Here is a 16,139-nt window from a genome sequence, read left to right as displayed (position 1 = left end):
TTAGCAAAGGATCTTTTATATGCACCATCCCACAGACAGGTTAGCACATACCACGGCATTTGATATACCAGTCGTGGTTCCTTGGGTGGAACGACAAATAACCCAGTGAGCCCACCGACGAGAATCGACCCTAGACCGACCGCGCATCAAGCGAGCGTCTTACCAGTGGGCTACGTCCCGCCCCTGAAATACACATACTAAATACTGTTATATAACTTACAACTCCACAGTGTAACTTACAACTCCACAGTGTATTAATTAAGAAACTGTGACTGTGGAACGCATTTAATTGCTTCTGGGTAATCTAAGCTTGACCGGGGTAGATTACTAAGGTCTAACTACACAGATGCCATCTGCCATTGAAACCCATGTTAAACTGCCCAACTTCAAGCGAAGATTGCCCATAGAACGGGTTCTCGTTGGCACTAACAACATACACCATTGCAAACATACATTATATAAGCATTTATTTTCACTCCAAAATTGAGAACATTTCCGTCTCAGTTTTTTGCTATATGACCGCATCTGGCTGTAGTACCGGTCCGAACAGGTGGTTCATTAACCGATTCACTCCGGCTGTCACTTGCGCTATATACCCATGTCCCAAAAGGTCGATGCACAATATTACAAAATAACATGGGCACAATACAGCCAGAAGGCTTACCATTAAACATACATATTGTTTTAATTCTTCACCATTTGCTAGAAGTGAATATGTGACCCATAACATGTGTCCCAATTAGGAACTATAGTGGAACCGTGATGAATGAACTGTCACCCGGAAGTGATCTGTGTAGTGAGACCTAAGACAATAATCTGCATGGAGTAGGTATTAAATGAAATGAGAAGACAAACTTGTAAGAGAATGAATTCTAAACGGTTAAATTGGTGCTTTTCAATTACGTTTCATTATTTTTAAAGATGGAAAGATGATTAAACTCTCCCCACAAAAAAACCCCAAAACAAAAAACAATTATAGAGCACATATCCATCAATTAGCAGTACAGACGGTAACCCCCCCCCCCCCCCCCCAAAAAAAAAAAAAAGATTGTAAAAGTTGCACCTGTATTAAGATAACTTCTTGTTTTTAATTAAAAATTCAAGTCTCCCTGTTGTTAAAAACTTCGCCCTCTTTCAAGTTTGAGAGAGAAGTGACTTCGCTCTATGATTTTGACTTCACGTAAGGCCTGATATAAGTAAGAGATTTGCCTACTGACCTTTTGTATTTTGTAATATGTCAAATGACAAAATGAGGATAAATACAATAATTTTCTAGGGAGCGGGTTAGGAATTTTAGATAGGCTGTAGGTATAGACTGTGGCGACTGAAGTTTATAGTTTGGTCAAGTCATACTCCCTCAAAATATATATTGAGGAAAAAGAAAATTTGCGTTAGCAGAGAGAGGTTTCGATTCCGAACCCCTACACCGCTCTGTACACGCGTCTACAACGTTTAAAGAATCCTATTAAGAGTACAGAATAATATTAACTAAAATGATACTATTTCATTGTTTTGAATGGTACATTACCACGAGTTTGTCTAAAATGGTACATTCTAAAATATTACATTACCGCGGTTGGTTATTCCACATTTCTTTGAGGTTGTCTAAAACGGTGGTTGTTTAAAGTTTAAAGTTTACCTTATGGTTGTCTAAAATAATACAGTACCTAATGGTTGTCTAAAATAATACAGTACTTTATGGTTGTATTAAATAATACAGTACCTTATGGTTGTCTAAATACAGTACCTTATAGTTGTCTAAAATAATACAGTACCTTATGGTTGTCTAAACTATACAGTACCTTATAGTTGTCTAAAATAACAGAGTACCTTATGGTCGTTTAAAATAATACAGTACTTTATGGTTGTATTAAATAATACAGTACCTTATGGTTGTCTAAAATAATACAGTACCTTATGGTCGTTTAAAATAATACAGTACTTTATGGTTGTCTAAAATAATACAGTACCTTATGGTTGTTTAAAATAATACAGTACCTTATGGTCGTTTAAAATAATACAGTACTTTATGGTTGTCTAAAATAATACAGTACCTTATGGTTGTATTAAATAATACAGTACCTTATGGTTGTCTAAATACAGTACCTTATAGTTGTCTAAAATAATACAGTACCTTATGGTCGTTTAAAATAATACAGTACTTTATGGTTGTATTAAATAATACAGTACCTTATGGTTGTCTAAATACAGTACCTTATAGTTGTCTAAATACAGTACCTTATAGTTGTCTAAATACAGTACCTTATGGTTGTCTAAATACAGTACCTTATAGTTGTCTAAAATAATACACTACCTTATGGTCGTTTAAAATAATACAGTACTTTATGGTTGTATTAAATAATACAGTACCTTATGGTTGTCTAAATACAGTACCTTATAGTTGTCTAAAATAATACAGTACCTTATGGTCGTTTAAAATAATACAGTACTTTATGGTTGTATTAAATAATACAGTACCTTATAGTTGTCTAAAATAATACAGTACCTTATGGTCGTTTAAAATAAAGTACCTTATGTTTGTATAACATAATACAGTACCTTATGGTTGTCTAAATACAGTACCTTATAGTTGTCTAAAATAATACAGTACTTTATGGTTGTATTAAATAATACAGTACCTTATGGTTGTCTAAACTATACAGTACCTTATAGTTGTCTAAAATAATACACTACCTTATGGTCGTTTAAAATAATACAGTACTTTATGGTTGTATTAAATAATACAGTACTTTATGGTTGTATTAAATAATACAGTACCTTATGGTTGTCTAAATGCAGTACCTTATAGTTGTCTAAAATAATACACTACCTTATGGTCGTTTAAAATAAAGTACCTTATGTTTGTATAACATAATACAGTACCTTATGTTTGTATAAAATAATACAGTACCTTATAGTTGTATAAAATAATACAGTATCTTATGGTTGTTTAAAATAATGCAGTACTTTATGGTTGTTTAAAAGAATACAATACTTTGTGGTTGTTTAAAATAATACAGTACTTTATGGCTGTTTAAAATAACACTGTTGCAGTGCCTTATTATTGTCTAAAAATTATAAAGTACCTTATTATTGTTGTCCAGAACGGTACATTACGTTATGGGGTTTTTTATGCCATATTATCGTGTGGTTGTTTATTATGCCGTTATTCTTTATTGCCTTGTGGTTGTTTGTTATGGTTGTTTATTATGACATTATGTTATATTACCTTACCTTATGGTTGTTTTTATGCGATTATGCTATATTACCGTATGGTTGTTTATTATTACATTTGCTATATTACATTATGGTTGTTTTTATGCGATTATGCTATATTACCTTATGGTTGTTTGTTATGGCATTATGCTATATTACCGTATGGTTGTTTATTATGACATTATGCTATATTACATTATGGTTGTTTATTATGACATTATGCTATATTACCTTATGGTTGTTTCTTATGACATTATGCTATATTACCTTATGGTTGTTTGTTATGACATTATGCTATATTACCGTATGGTTGTTTGTTATGACATTATGCTATATTACATTATGGTTGTTTGTTATGACATTATGCTATATTACATTATGGTTGTTTGTTATGACATTATGCTATATTACCGTATGGTTGTTTGTTATGGCATTATGCTATATTACCGTATGGTTGTTTGTTATGGCATTATGCTATATTACCTTATGGTTGTTTGTTATGGCATTATGCTATATTACCTTATGGTTGTTTGTTATGGCATTATGCTATATTACCGTATGGTTGTTTGTTATGGCATTATGCTATATTACCGTATGGTTGTTTGTTATGGCATTATGCTATATTACCGTATGGTTGTTTGTTATGACATTATGCTATATTACCTTATGGTTGTTTGTTATGGCATTATGCTATATTACCTTATGGTTGTTTGTTATGGCATTATGCTATATTACCTTATGGTTGTTTGTTATGGCATTATGCTATATTACCGTATGGTTGTTTATTATGACATTATGCTATATTACCGTATGGTTGTTTATTATGACATTATGCTACTTTACATTGTGGCTATTTATTATGTCATTATGTCATGTTACATTGTAGCTATTTATTGTTTATTATGCCATATTACCTTGAGGTTGTGTATTATGCAATTATGTCATATTATTTTATGGTTGTTTATAATTAAGGATTGACTGTTATTTCTTTTACGTTAATCGGGGTATGAATAAAAAACATATCATCTGCAAACTGTGTGAATCGGCGAAGCCATTCTCACATACGTTACCTTACCTTGTGTTGCTTATTATGCCATATTACCTTGTGTTGTTTGTTATGCCATATTACTGTGTGGTTGTTTATTATGCCATATTACCTTGTGGTTGTTTATTATGTCATATTACCGTGTGGTTGTTTATTATGTCATATTACTGTATGGTTGTTTATTATGTCATATTACCGTGTGGTTGTTTATTATGTCATATTACTGTGTGGTTGTTTATTATGTCATATTACCTTGTGGTTCTTTATTATGCCATATTACCTTCTTGTTGTTTATTATGCCATATTACCTTGTATTGTTTATTATACCATATTACCTTGTGGTTGTTTATTATGCCATATTACCTTGTAGTTGTTTATTATGCCATATTACCGTGTATTGTTTATTATACCATATTACCGTGTGGTTGTTTATTATGCCATATTACTGTGTGGTTGTTTATTATGCCATATTACCTTGTATTGTTTAGTATGCCATATTACCGTGTATTGTTTATTATGCCATATTATCTTGTGGTTGTTTATTATGCCATATTACCTTGTGGTTGTTTATTATGCCATATTACCGTGTGGTTGTTTATTATGCCATATTTAATGATGATATTACCGTGTGTTGTTTATTATGCTATATTACCGTGTGGTTGTTTATTATGCCATATTACCCTGTGTTGTTTATTATGCCATATTATCTTGTGTTGTTTATTATGCCATATTACCGTGTGTTGTTCATTATGCCATATTACCCTGTAGTTGTCTAAAATCCATATTCCAGTGTGGTTGTCTAAAATCCACGTTACCTTGTGGTTGTCTAAAATCCACATTACCTTGTGGTTGTCTAAAAGCCACATTACCTTGTGGTTGTCTAAAATCCATATTACCTTGTGGTTGTCTAAAATTCACAAGATAGATTACCGTGTGGTTGTCTAAAATCCACACTACCTTGTGGTTGTCTAATATCCACATTACCTTGTGGTTGTCTAAAATCCACATTAGCTTGTGGTTGTCTAAAATCCATATTAGCTTGTGGTTGTCTAAAATCCATATTACCTCGTGGTTGTCTAAAATCCATATTACCTGGTGGTTGTCTAAAATTCATATTACCTCGTGGTTGTCTAAAATCCATATTAGCTTGTGGTTGTCTAAAATCCATATTACCTCGTGGTTGTCTAAAATCCATATTACCTCGTGGTTGTCTAAAATCCATATTACCTCGTGGTTGTCTAAAATCCATATTATCTCGTGGTTGTCTAAAATCCATATTACCCATATTACCTTGTGGTTATCTAAAATCCACATTACCTTGTGGTTGTCTAAAATCCACATTACCTTGTGGTTATGTGGTTGTCTAAAATCCATATTACCTTGTGGTTGTCTAAAATCCATATTACCTCGTGGTTGTCTAAAATGCATATTACCTTGTGGTTGTCTAAAATCCACATTACCTTGTGGCTGTCTAAAATCCACTGATATCTCGAACAACGTCCTCAGGGCGTGGCTCTGCACTCTTGTTAAAACTAAATTTTGTCTCGTCTGCTGGGGTGTTCGAAACTCTCCCGCGAAAAATATTTCAGGAAGTGTGTTGAAAGCTGCTTCCAGCTGGTCACGCCGAACTGAAACGAAATTTGAAACGTATATTCTTTAAATTCATGGTCGCACGGCAATTAATCTACTAATGGGAAAGTAACGCGGATTTTACGTGACGTGAGTAGGTTCCTCACGCTCGCTAACGTTCGCTACTATAAACCAGTGTGTAAAGATTGAACATTAAGACACTGAACGAAGAAAAAGAAGAAGAAGAAGCAGAAGAAGAATTAATTATGAAGATAATGATAATGATGAAGAAGAAGAAAAACAAGATTTAAAAAAAAAAAACATTTTAAACAGATAGCATCAGCTAAAACTAAATGAAGATTGTTTGTCTTCTGATTTATATAGACACGTAATTGAACACCAAAACATCCATAACTAGTGGAATATAGCAATTATTCAACTAGCTGAATAAAGTATTTTTAGGCATAAATTAAATGTTCAATAAAACCTGTGTTAAGCAGCCACCAAAGTGGGTATTAAAAAGTAGCATTTTAAGAGAGGTGACTACGTAATACAGACCTGTTTCAATTATATTAGATGATTTGGGAGAATGAAAAATGTGGCCTCCTAGAACAGGTGACTGCTTAATGGAGGTGGCCGCTATAGCTGGTTTGGCTGTATATATTTTCAGATAAATTTTCGAGCTACCTTGCCTCTAATGTTTGTTTAAAATTTAGGATTTTCTCCAGGATCAGATTACGCTGGCCAGTGTCCTGGGGAGTGTGGGGTTGGCTAATTTATGAAGGATAAACTCAAAGGAAGCGATAGACAACACAAAAGCATGCAACAGTCAATTTGTTGCATTGATTCTGTTGATATCTTGTGTCACCCTATTTCATGTTCGATAAAAAAAGACGTCTCCACGATGGGTCGCCGTTTGTTATTTTATCACTGAATGGAGAAGCGAAACGTAGCCCAGCGGTCAAGCGTTCAAGCGTGGTTTGTCTAGTACTAGGATCGATCCGTGGCAAATACCGTGGTATGTGTTATTTTGTCTGTGGAATGGTTCATATAAAAGATCCCTTGCTACTAATGGAAAAATGTAGCGGTTTTCCTCTTTATGACTGTTAAAATATTATGTTTGACATCCATTAGCAGATGATTAATAAATCAGTGTGCTCTAGTGGTGTCGTTAAACAAGGGGATGGGTGTTAGGCGTATTGTTTGCTGCTGGAGAGTGGATGCTAACTCTGTCTGTTGAATGAAGACGCTGGGCATTACAAGGTGGGTAACAACTGGGCTAAAATATGTCTATTGGTTGTCATTAGAAACATAACCACCACCACTCACAATTCTTCTTTTTTGTATTATTCTAACATTGGAGTAGTTTCATAATAACTCACGTTCAGCCAATTTTGAAAATTTTAAATTCTTGGATTTTATATCCAAACATTTCTTGCTGTTTATATCAGATGACAGTAAGTTAAATGCTGCAGTATAATAATTCATCAAAAATGTCAATCTCTGTAATGTCAGTCACACTAAATTAAATTGCCATTAAAATTTAATTAAAGTAGATTGACGAATAATGTACGTCAACAATAGGTAAGTAGGCACAGGCCCGTAGCCAGCCTCCCCCCCCCCCCCCCCCAATAATTTTGGGCGAGACTAACGGATCGAAATTAACGGCAAGAGATACATTAACGAATCAAATAACCTTTGAATCGTGCTCCCGTACCCCCCCCCCCCCCCCCAAATAACTCGCGCCTTCGGCGCTAATTCAGTTGACCCCCCCCCCCCCCCCCAATAATGTCCACCATGCTACGGACATGAGGATAAACGCCCAGTCATCTGCCATGAACCTCTAACCCGGGGGGAGAACGGTGAAACGACAAAAGTAAAAGCATATACTCAACCAAATTAGCTGGCATAAATTTAGCAATATAAATTAACAATTACTCAAAACCACCCGCCTGTACATCCCTTGGATGGAAGAGCGGCTTTAAGCACTCGGCCAGGCACTCCAACTGGGGATTAACAGCGGGACGGTAGCGAGTGATTAATAACCACTAGATATGCCAATGCCATCCAGACCCAACCATGATAACCATATTATTCTACTGTAAATATGTTCATGTTCTGAAGCTCGTGATTGACAACTGGCATACACCACCCGCTAATGACACATTAGTTGTTTGTTTGTTTGTTTTTGTTTTTGTTTTTGTTTTTGTTTTGTTTTTCTCCACTAAGACAGGATTGAAATCACAGCAACCCAATTAGCCAATCAACATCGTTAGGCAATCAACCAAGATAGGACACCGAGCTATGCCTTCGATGAGAAAAGACGTGTCGCTCTGCTCTCTCTAGTTGCCCCCACCCCCCCCCCCCCCCCCCCCCCCCCCACCCCACCTGGGGGGACTTATTGCAACCGTGACTTTGGTGTATGGCGACGCGGTAACAAACACGACGTAGAGGAAGGGAAGAGGAAGGAGGAAGAGGAAACCTGCACCAGGGACGGCTCAGGGGGACCTAAACTGGCGGCTCAACCGCCAGCGGTGGTCCTGTCTGCGTCGCCGCCCCCACCCCCGGGACCCGACCAACCAGTACCAGCCAACGCAGATAACTCTGAACAGACTGAGCCAGTGGACCAGTCTACGCCGCAGTTGTACACAGCGATCTGCGAAACTCCACTGCGTGCGTCTCCCGTTCCAACCCCTTCGAGGCGGTCGGCGTCGAGTCCCCCACCCCCAGGGGGCTCCGCCAAGACCCCTATGGATGGCGCTGCTGCGAAGCGGAAGGCCGTCACCCCACCGAGTAGTGACCAGCCAGCCAAGGCCCGGCCTTCCGCGACCGCTCGGGGAAGGGACGCCGCCTGGAGCATAGCCATCTCCAAGATCAAGGGCCAGTACGCTCAATACTTGGTCGGGGACACCTCGGACACCAGCTCACTGCCGGGAGGCATTCTTGAGGGCAACTTTAAGAAGTTTCCTGACGGAGTTGAGTGTGCCATCCACGCCATGGAACTACGAGACGGGAAGTTTAGACCTGTGGTGACGTCGCGCCGAGATGATCTCTACAGACAGGTAATACTCTTCGAAGACATGGACAACTACACTATCCACAGAGTACTGAAGATCATCGCCGGAGCCCATTACGTCGAGGTACCTAAGACCTTGCTAGCCCACCGTTGGAGGAAACTGGTGCCACATTTCAACGCCAAGCACTTCATCTCGTCCCCGTAGTCGCCAACCGTTCCAAGGGCTTAGTTGGAATTTTTTTTTTTTTTTTTTTTTTGTAAACATTCCGACGCACTTTATTTTGGCTTTATTTGGTTAATCTACAAACCTGTAACACACTTTATCAAATGGAGTGAAAAAGCAGGTTTTATATCGATAAACACCATGGGAATCCCCATGTCCCAATTGCTTGAAATAATTTTGAAAGTTTGTATTCTGATGTCACCGGTAGATGTCGCTCGAAGCACAACAATGCCTACGTCACGACAAATTTCACAGACTTGGGGTGCGTTCTTTTCACCTCTCCTGGACATGTTCCAACTGTTCTGTCCTGGTTGTATCCCCTCTCCAGATATCGTAGGACTTAGCAAAATTATTGGTTTTAAGGGTTTGTAATGTTTTGTATTGAGATACTTACTTGTCTGAACTTTATTGTTACTGAAAATGTTCACAAATGAACAACAACAAATCGGATGTTGATTGCGCGAACCGTGCACGAGAAAACAAACCGAACCAAAATGATAACGGTCACGTGGTATACCAACGTCTGTGACAAGTATCCCGTCTAAAAATAGATTAGACCTTGTCTGCTCAACGTTTTTTTCTCAAACGTGCGCCCGTTTTTCAGAAATATGAAAAATGCATTTTGTGGTATTACAAACACCAGGATTACCAGGATTACCAAAAAACACTTCAGGTGAATGAAAATGTATATTCTAAATAATAAACGCTAAGTAAAGTGCAATTTTATTTGTGAAAAAAATGGGTTTAATAGCGAAAAACAACGCCGTAATGGTTAACAACTAGCCGTAACTAGGGTGTGTCCCTTTAAAACCCTTTCGGTCGAGCAGTCTAATTTTGTTCTTTGGACTTAAATTTTTGTTCAGACATGAGTTGTATGAATGAGCTCATTTTGGCTTTAGGTCTTTGACCTAACTACTAAATTCGTATTCCAAATTCCGCCCACCTTAAACTCCCCCCCCCCCCCCCCCCGGCCCGGGCCATTTAGCTTGGACTTTAAACTTTTAGACCTCCGTTCAAAATTATATGTCGAAATTATTCTTTTTTTTAAATATTATTAAATAGTCCGATCCTCTCTTCTTTCTCTTATTTATTTTTGGACTGTCCATCTAAAATGCTCCAAATTATATAAATATTCGGCCGAGCAGTCAATTCTTTTTATTTTTGGCTTGTAACTTTTTTTTTTTTTTTTTTTTTTTTTTTTTTAATCCTATTAACTTTTTTACTAATAGCTATCTTCAAAATTCTGCCCATTTTCAACTCTATCCTCCCCTCATCCCGAGTCAGGCCACCGATCTTATCTATCTATCCACTAATTATCGCCTATTTTTTGCAGCACTCTCATTGGTCCAATCCAGCCAAACACGGATCAAGAACCCCACTACACCTAACTAAATAAACTGCACGAATTTGTCTTTGCACCCGCACCATTTTTTATTTTTTATTTTTATTTTTTATTTATTACTGTTGCATTCCATCCTAGCTAACTAAGGTAAGTCAACTAGGGTTCCAGAAGCAAAGACATGCAGGAAAACCGATACCCAACTATCCAGATAGCCTGAAGACAAACCAAGTAAGCCTACTAAAATCCTATATTTAGGGGGCGGGAATAAAAATTCTTCAAACCAAGTACCTAGATTGGTGCGTATATGTATACAATTGCTACTTGACACCGTTAGTTTCGTTTTATTGCATTGGTAATAAAGTTAAGTATGCCAAGCACTAGGCTTTTTAAACCAATACCTACACTATAAGGGTTTAACCCTTCAAATTAGATAGCTAGGCTAGTTTAACTCCCCCTCCGTCATTGTATTCAATGCTATACAAGGACGGAGGGGGATGGGTGGTCATGAATGACCGTTGAAGTCACTAGAATAGGGACTTAAGACAATAGGTACAACCTCAACACAAAACTAGGATTCACACACAGACTACACGCTCACTGCATCAGTACACAGGGTGCATTGACTAATGAAAACAATGCACCCGCCCCCATTTAATGGCCCAGCACGTACTCTAATAAGGAACCGGACAAAAGAATACCGGTTCCGAGTACACAAATGCAATGCACCCGGGGGAAGCTGAACAAAAGAATATCGGCCTCCCCCACCCAAACCCCCAATACTTGCTGCTGGTAATAACTTAGTACTTGGTGATGCCTCGACCAGAAGCGGTCAGGTCCTTTATAAGGGCCCTATGGGCAACCTAGGAAGACACCACAGCATCGTAGAGGTCTAAAATTAACGAGCTACTCTCGATTCACTAATATCAAAACCTATATTAGCTCGGCCATTTACCTTTCGACCGACCGTTCAAAATTGCGCCAAATTCCCTCGATCAAAATTGCGCACCCGTTTCTCTTTGGCATTTAACTGCTCCATTCAAATTCCATAGCACCACCACCACCTCCACCCGCCTGCTACCAATTTGATCGGGCTGCTGGTGCTCCCTTGCACCTGCCAGTGCAGGCGGTCCCTCCTCTCCCCTCCCCCCACCTTTCCTGTCATGGACGGAGGAGCCGGCCAAGGCCGGCTCTTGTGCCCACGACAGGCGTGCGCTACAACAGCTTGTTCTGAATGTGCACGTAAAACCCTATGACATGAGATGACATGAACCTCACATCAAGATACATCAGTGGCCAAAACACTACAGGTATTTAACATTTACAAACTCACTGAAATCGTAATTGGAATTTGTCCCTTAAGAAAAAAGGTATTTTGTGCTTGCAGATTATTCATATACAGGCACGGCGGAAGCATGTAGACATTGGGGGCTGATTGAGATCGAGGGCGCAAAGCAAAGTTTCTAGTGGGGTTCGGGGGTATGTTCCCCATAAAACTTTGAAAACTTGATGTCCTGAAATGCAATTTACTGCCTTGCCTGATATACTTTAATACACTTTTATCTTGTAAAAAAAGGAAGGAAATGTTTTGTTTAACGACGCACTCAACACATTTTATTTACGGTTATATGGCGTCGGTCTTGTAAAAAATGCATTTGTGATATATTAAACATATTAAAGCTGTTTAACTAAGGAAACACAAAGAATTCAACTTAGTAACTATTTAAAAACGAAAACGGATCTGCAATTATTAGACCTTTTAGTGTTACACATAATGTGTGAAAATTAATAAATATATATAATAATAATAGTAATAATATGACATACCTGGTCTAACTCTTGGTCTTTGTCCAACTGTACATCCCAGCAGAAGTAACACAGCTAAACTATACAGAGACACCATCTTAAATTGAATCCAGTCTCAGAAAAAAGTCATTAAAATTCCCCCGTAAACTGCGTCTCCCTTCTAGTGATAGCCGCAGCCACAACAAAGACAGTTCATTGAATTCCCTGTCCAAATGAAGCGCAATTAAATTTCGTTTCGTTATCATCCGGCGTACAGAAAGTGCGCGTAATGCGATACGACGTGCACAGCCGCGCTGTTTACTGCCAAACACCTGATAACAATTGACGTGTCTTTTGGTCACAGTGGTCGGAGCGCGGAGAATTTTCTCTGCAATTGTTTCCAGACGACATTAATTCTTGCAAGTGACAGGGCGTATACAATTTCTGGGACTGCGAATTGGAAGCTGGTCCGATTAGCATTGTTTTGAAACGATATAAATGTTTTGGGGGGTGTTTTTTTTACCATTTCGCAACAACATTGCATCTAGTAGGCTATAGCCTGCGTTGCATTATTTTATTTACGTTGCAAAAGTTGTCTAATGCCTAGCCTATATATACCGTTTTCTACTAGACTCCTATATTCTCTGGGGGTGGGGGTGGGGGTGGAGCGGGGTGGGGGTGGGGCGGGGTGGGTTGGAGAGGAGGGGAGTAGCTCGGTGATGGAGCGGTAGTTGAGGTGCGAAGGGTGTCAGGATCGATCACCATCGAGGGACTCTGCTTTTTTTTTCCCCCGTCTCAACCAGTACCCCATGACTGGTATCATGAGTGAACCAGTTTCGATGAGTATAAACATTCGGTTCTAAAGCATATCAATATTTAAAAACAGACCGTTGTTATCCAAACAGCTACCTTTAAAGTTTTTATTAGTATTTCTACGCTTCAAATGAGCACTAAACTGGCCGCTAAGTAGCGAAGTTTACCGCACGTGCGTCAAAAACTGTAGCATGCATCAGCTGTAAATAGGGCCTATTGTTAACTACGTAACCTGTTTCGGTGAGTGCAACGTTTAGTGGTATAGCTTACATCAAAAACTTTCCAACACAAATCTTGTTCAGTGTTTTATCAAAACATTTATGTTGTTCAACAAAACATGTACTTATAATAATTTATAAAAATTATTTTTTAATATTTTAAGGCAAATTACAAAATGGAGTCCTCAAGAACCAATGTTAAAGGGATAGTAAACATAAATATGAGCCTTATATTACGTGTTGGAAAGATGCATACCCGGACCACCAACACATACTAATACTTTAAGAAATGAAAAAAGCGTAATTTTAGAGTTAATAAAAAAACGTGATTATTTGGACTCAGATTACTGTTATCTTCCCATTTGGTTGTACAAAATCCGGAAATTTGTCCGCGCAAGTAGTCTGTTGTTTGACTGATTATTTCATGGCAGACAGCTATGAAGTGGCAACTATTTGACTGAAGTGACAGGGGAGAGCACGTAGTTTGTAAACATGTGTAACTTGTTAACATTGAAGACTTCTTTGTGGTAATTCCAGCCCATGCAAAAGTAGTGCTTTTTGTGTAAAATGGGTGTACTCCGGCCTGGTTTAGAAAGTGTGTTTGTTTAAACCAATATGCTGGGAGAAAGAGCTGGACAACAGAGGTTGTCCTTTTCAGGGTATGTGCCCCCCCCCCCCCCCCCCCCGGCAGGCAAAGGTACATACAAAAATCCACGGGCCTGCTGATATTAATAAAAATGTTATTTCCACTAAGGCTATATAGAAACATATAGTGCAACTTGTTTTCGTTGCGTCCAGAATTCTAGCTTGGAACGATGTGACGTCTGCTCCGACCAACTCCTATATGCACAGTGTAAACAAAAGCAGTTATTTACGACAAGGCGCTTCATTTTCATCAACCTGACTTGTAAAACAACATAAATGACTTGATAATGTAATAAACTATTTAAAACTACATTCCCTGGAATATTTTTATTATTTAAGCATATAGAACAGAAAATCCAATTACGTTTGGTGCATATATGACGCCGCACTCCGCATTGGTTTCACTACGCTGGCTTATCCAGGTCAAAAACAAAGCCATGATTTTGAAAGTGGAACACTTTTGACGGGCTCGTACCGATCTCGGTTTTCATTGGCTTATCACAAGTATAGAATTCCCCAACAAGAGATCACGTGAGATTTCGCAATTTTTTAACACATTTAACTGTCTTGATTGAGGGGTCGTCTCATATCTCCAAAATATATTTATATCCATAGAGGTATGGTACAACGCCTTTCCAGGGGTCGGTGAGTGGGGGATTTGCCTTGAAATTTTGACAGTGGCCAGCTGTTGGCATACGCGTTACATGTAAGGGGGTGTTACTAATTACGTAACGCTCTAGGGTAGAGGAAGAGGGTACTGTGTTCGATTTACGTAACATTTTTCAAGATTATATGTTATTTTTATTCATTACTTAGACCTAAAAAGGTGTTTTTTGGAAATGCGCGGTCAGTCTAGGATCGATCCCCATCGGCGGGTATACAAAAAGACCATGGTATGTGATATCCTGTCTGTGGGATGGTACATATAAACAATCCCTTGCTGAGTCCGGTGTTTAGAACGTCGCCATGCGTGTCTGCTGAAATTGGCTGCTAGAGTAATTGGCTGCTAGGAAGTGGCTGCTAGAATCCGCTCGGTATTACAAAATGGCGAGAATTGTTCTAAGGTCTCACTACACAGATGTCATCTGCCATTGAAACCCATGTTAAACTGCCCAACTTCAAGCGAAGATTGCCCATAGAACGGGTTCTCATTGGCACTAACAACATACACCATTGCGAACATACATTATATAAGCATTTATATTCACTCCAAAATTGTGAACATTTCCGTCTCAGTTTTTTGCTATATGACCGCATCTGGCTGTAGTACCGGTCCGAACAGGTGGTTCATTAACCGATTCACTCCGGCTGTCACTTGCGCTATATACCCATGTCTCAAAAGGTCGATGCACAATATTACAAAATAACATGGGCAAAATACAGCCAGAAGGCTTACCATTAAACATACATATTGTTTTAATTCTTCACCATTTCCTAGAAGTGAATATGTGAAACATAACATGTGCCACAATTAGGAACTATAGTGGACCCCGTCATCAATGAACTCTCACCCGGAAGTGATCTGTGTAGTGAGACCTAATTGGCTAGTAAGCATTTGACGATATGCGTTAATGACGACAACTCGCGAGTGAATTAAAAGTGCAGTTATGCTTGTATTTGAACTTAGAACTTGATTGTATACGATTGAAACCAGACACTGCAGCTTTAAATCAATATGCTTTATCTTTGATGTCGTTAAACACCCCCCCCCCCCCCCCAACTTTACCCTTTCCAAACGAAATAATATTTATTTGAATTTGCCGATTTTAACACGTAAAATTAATAAGTGACAACGTTCATTGTCTACTTTAGTATATTTTATTTTAAAAATATATACATGATTAATGTGTTACTAGTATACAAACTAAACTTTTAAAGTTCTACTAACACTTTATAAAATATCAATTCTGAAATAGGAAGGTACGACTGTCGATAATACGTTGTCAAGATCAAACCGGTTTTAACTACAGCGCAAGATTTCTCTTTTAATTTTTTGAGACGAACCCTACAATTTGAAATCGGCAAACGCACGTGTTAACTGGAACTGACAACAGGCTGTCGTTTGTGCTCTGCCGAGCTATGGCGGCACAGGCGACGAATCAAGCGTATACTTTTGACGATATCCGTATTTCACATTTGTACATGATGTTATAATATGGTAACCAGATAATGTAACTTTAACTAAATATATTTCAATTTGCATTAATAGAATGAAATAGGGTTATAGTATTTTTCTCTCTTAAAAAATCAAAAGAAGAACAAAATGCATA

The 16,139-nt window shown here is 38.2% G+C and overlaps 1 protein-coding gene across 1 annotated transcript in view; it reads right to left on the bottom strand.

Annotated features, from left to right (window-relative positions):
• Positions 1-12,390, bottom strand: part of LOC121383155 (cartilage oligomeric matrix protein-like) — a 67,653-nt gene extending 55,263 nt beyond the window's left edge. Inside the window, exons 1-2 of the mRNA XM_041512986.1 lie at positions 12,236-12,390; positions 5,722-5,889 (exon numbers count right to left, since the gene is read on the bottom strand). Coding sequence (XP_041368920.1) covers positions 5,722-5,889; positions 12,236-12,311 — 244 coding nt within the window. The 5' untranslated portion in view covers positions 12,312-12,390. The remainder of the gene's footprint in view (positions 1-5,721; positions 5,890-12,235) is intronic.
• Between the last annotated feature and the right edge of the window lie 3,749 nt (positions 12,391-16,139).

Source organism: Gigantopelta aegis, chromosome 2, assembly GCF_016097555.1.
Source record: "Gigantopelta aegis isolate Gae_Host chromosome 2, Gae_host_genome, whole genome shotgun sequence".
Taxonomy (NCBI): domain Eukaryota; kingdom Metazoa; phylum Mollusca; class Gastropoda; order Neomphalida; family Peltospiridae; genus Gigantopelta; species Gigantopelta aegis.
The sequence above is the reverse complement of the archived record's forward strand: the minus strand, read 5'-3'. Positions and strand labels throughout refer to the sequence as shown.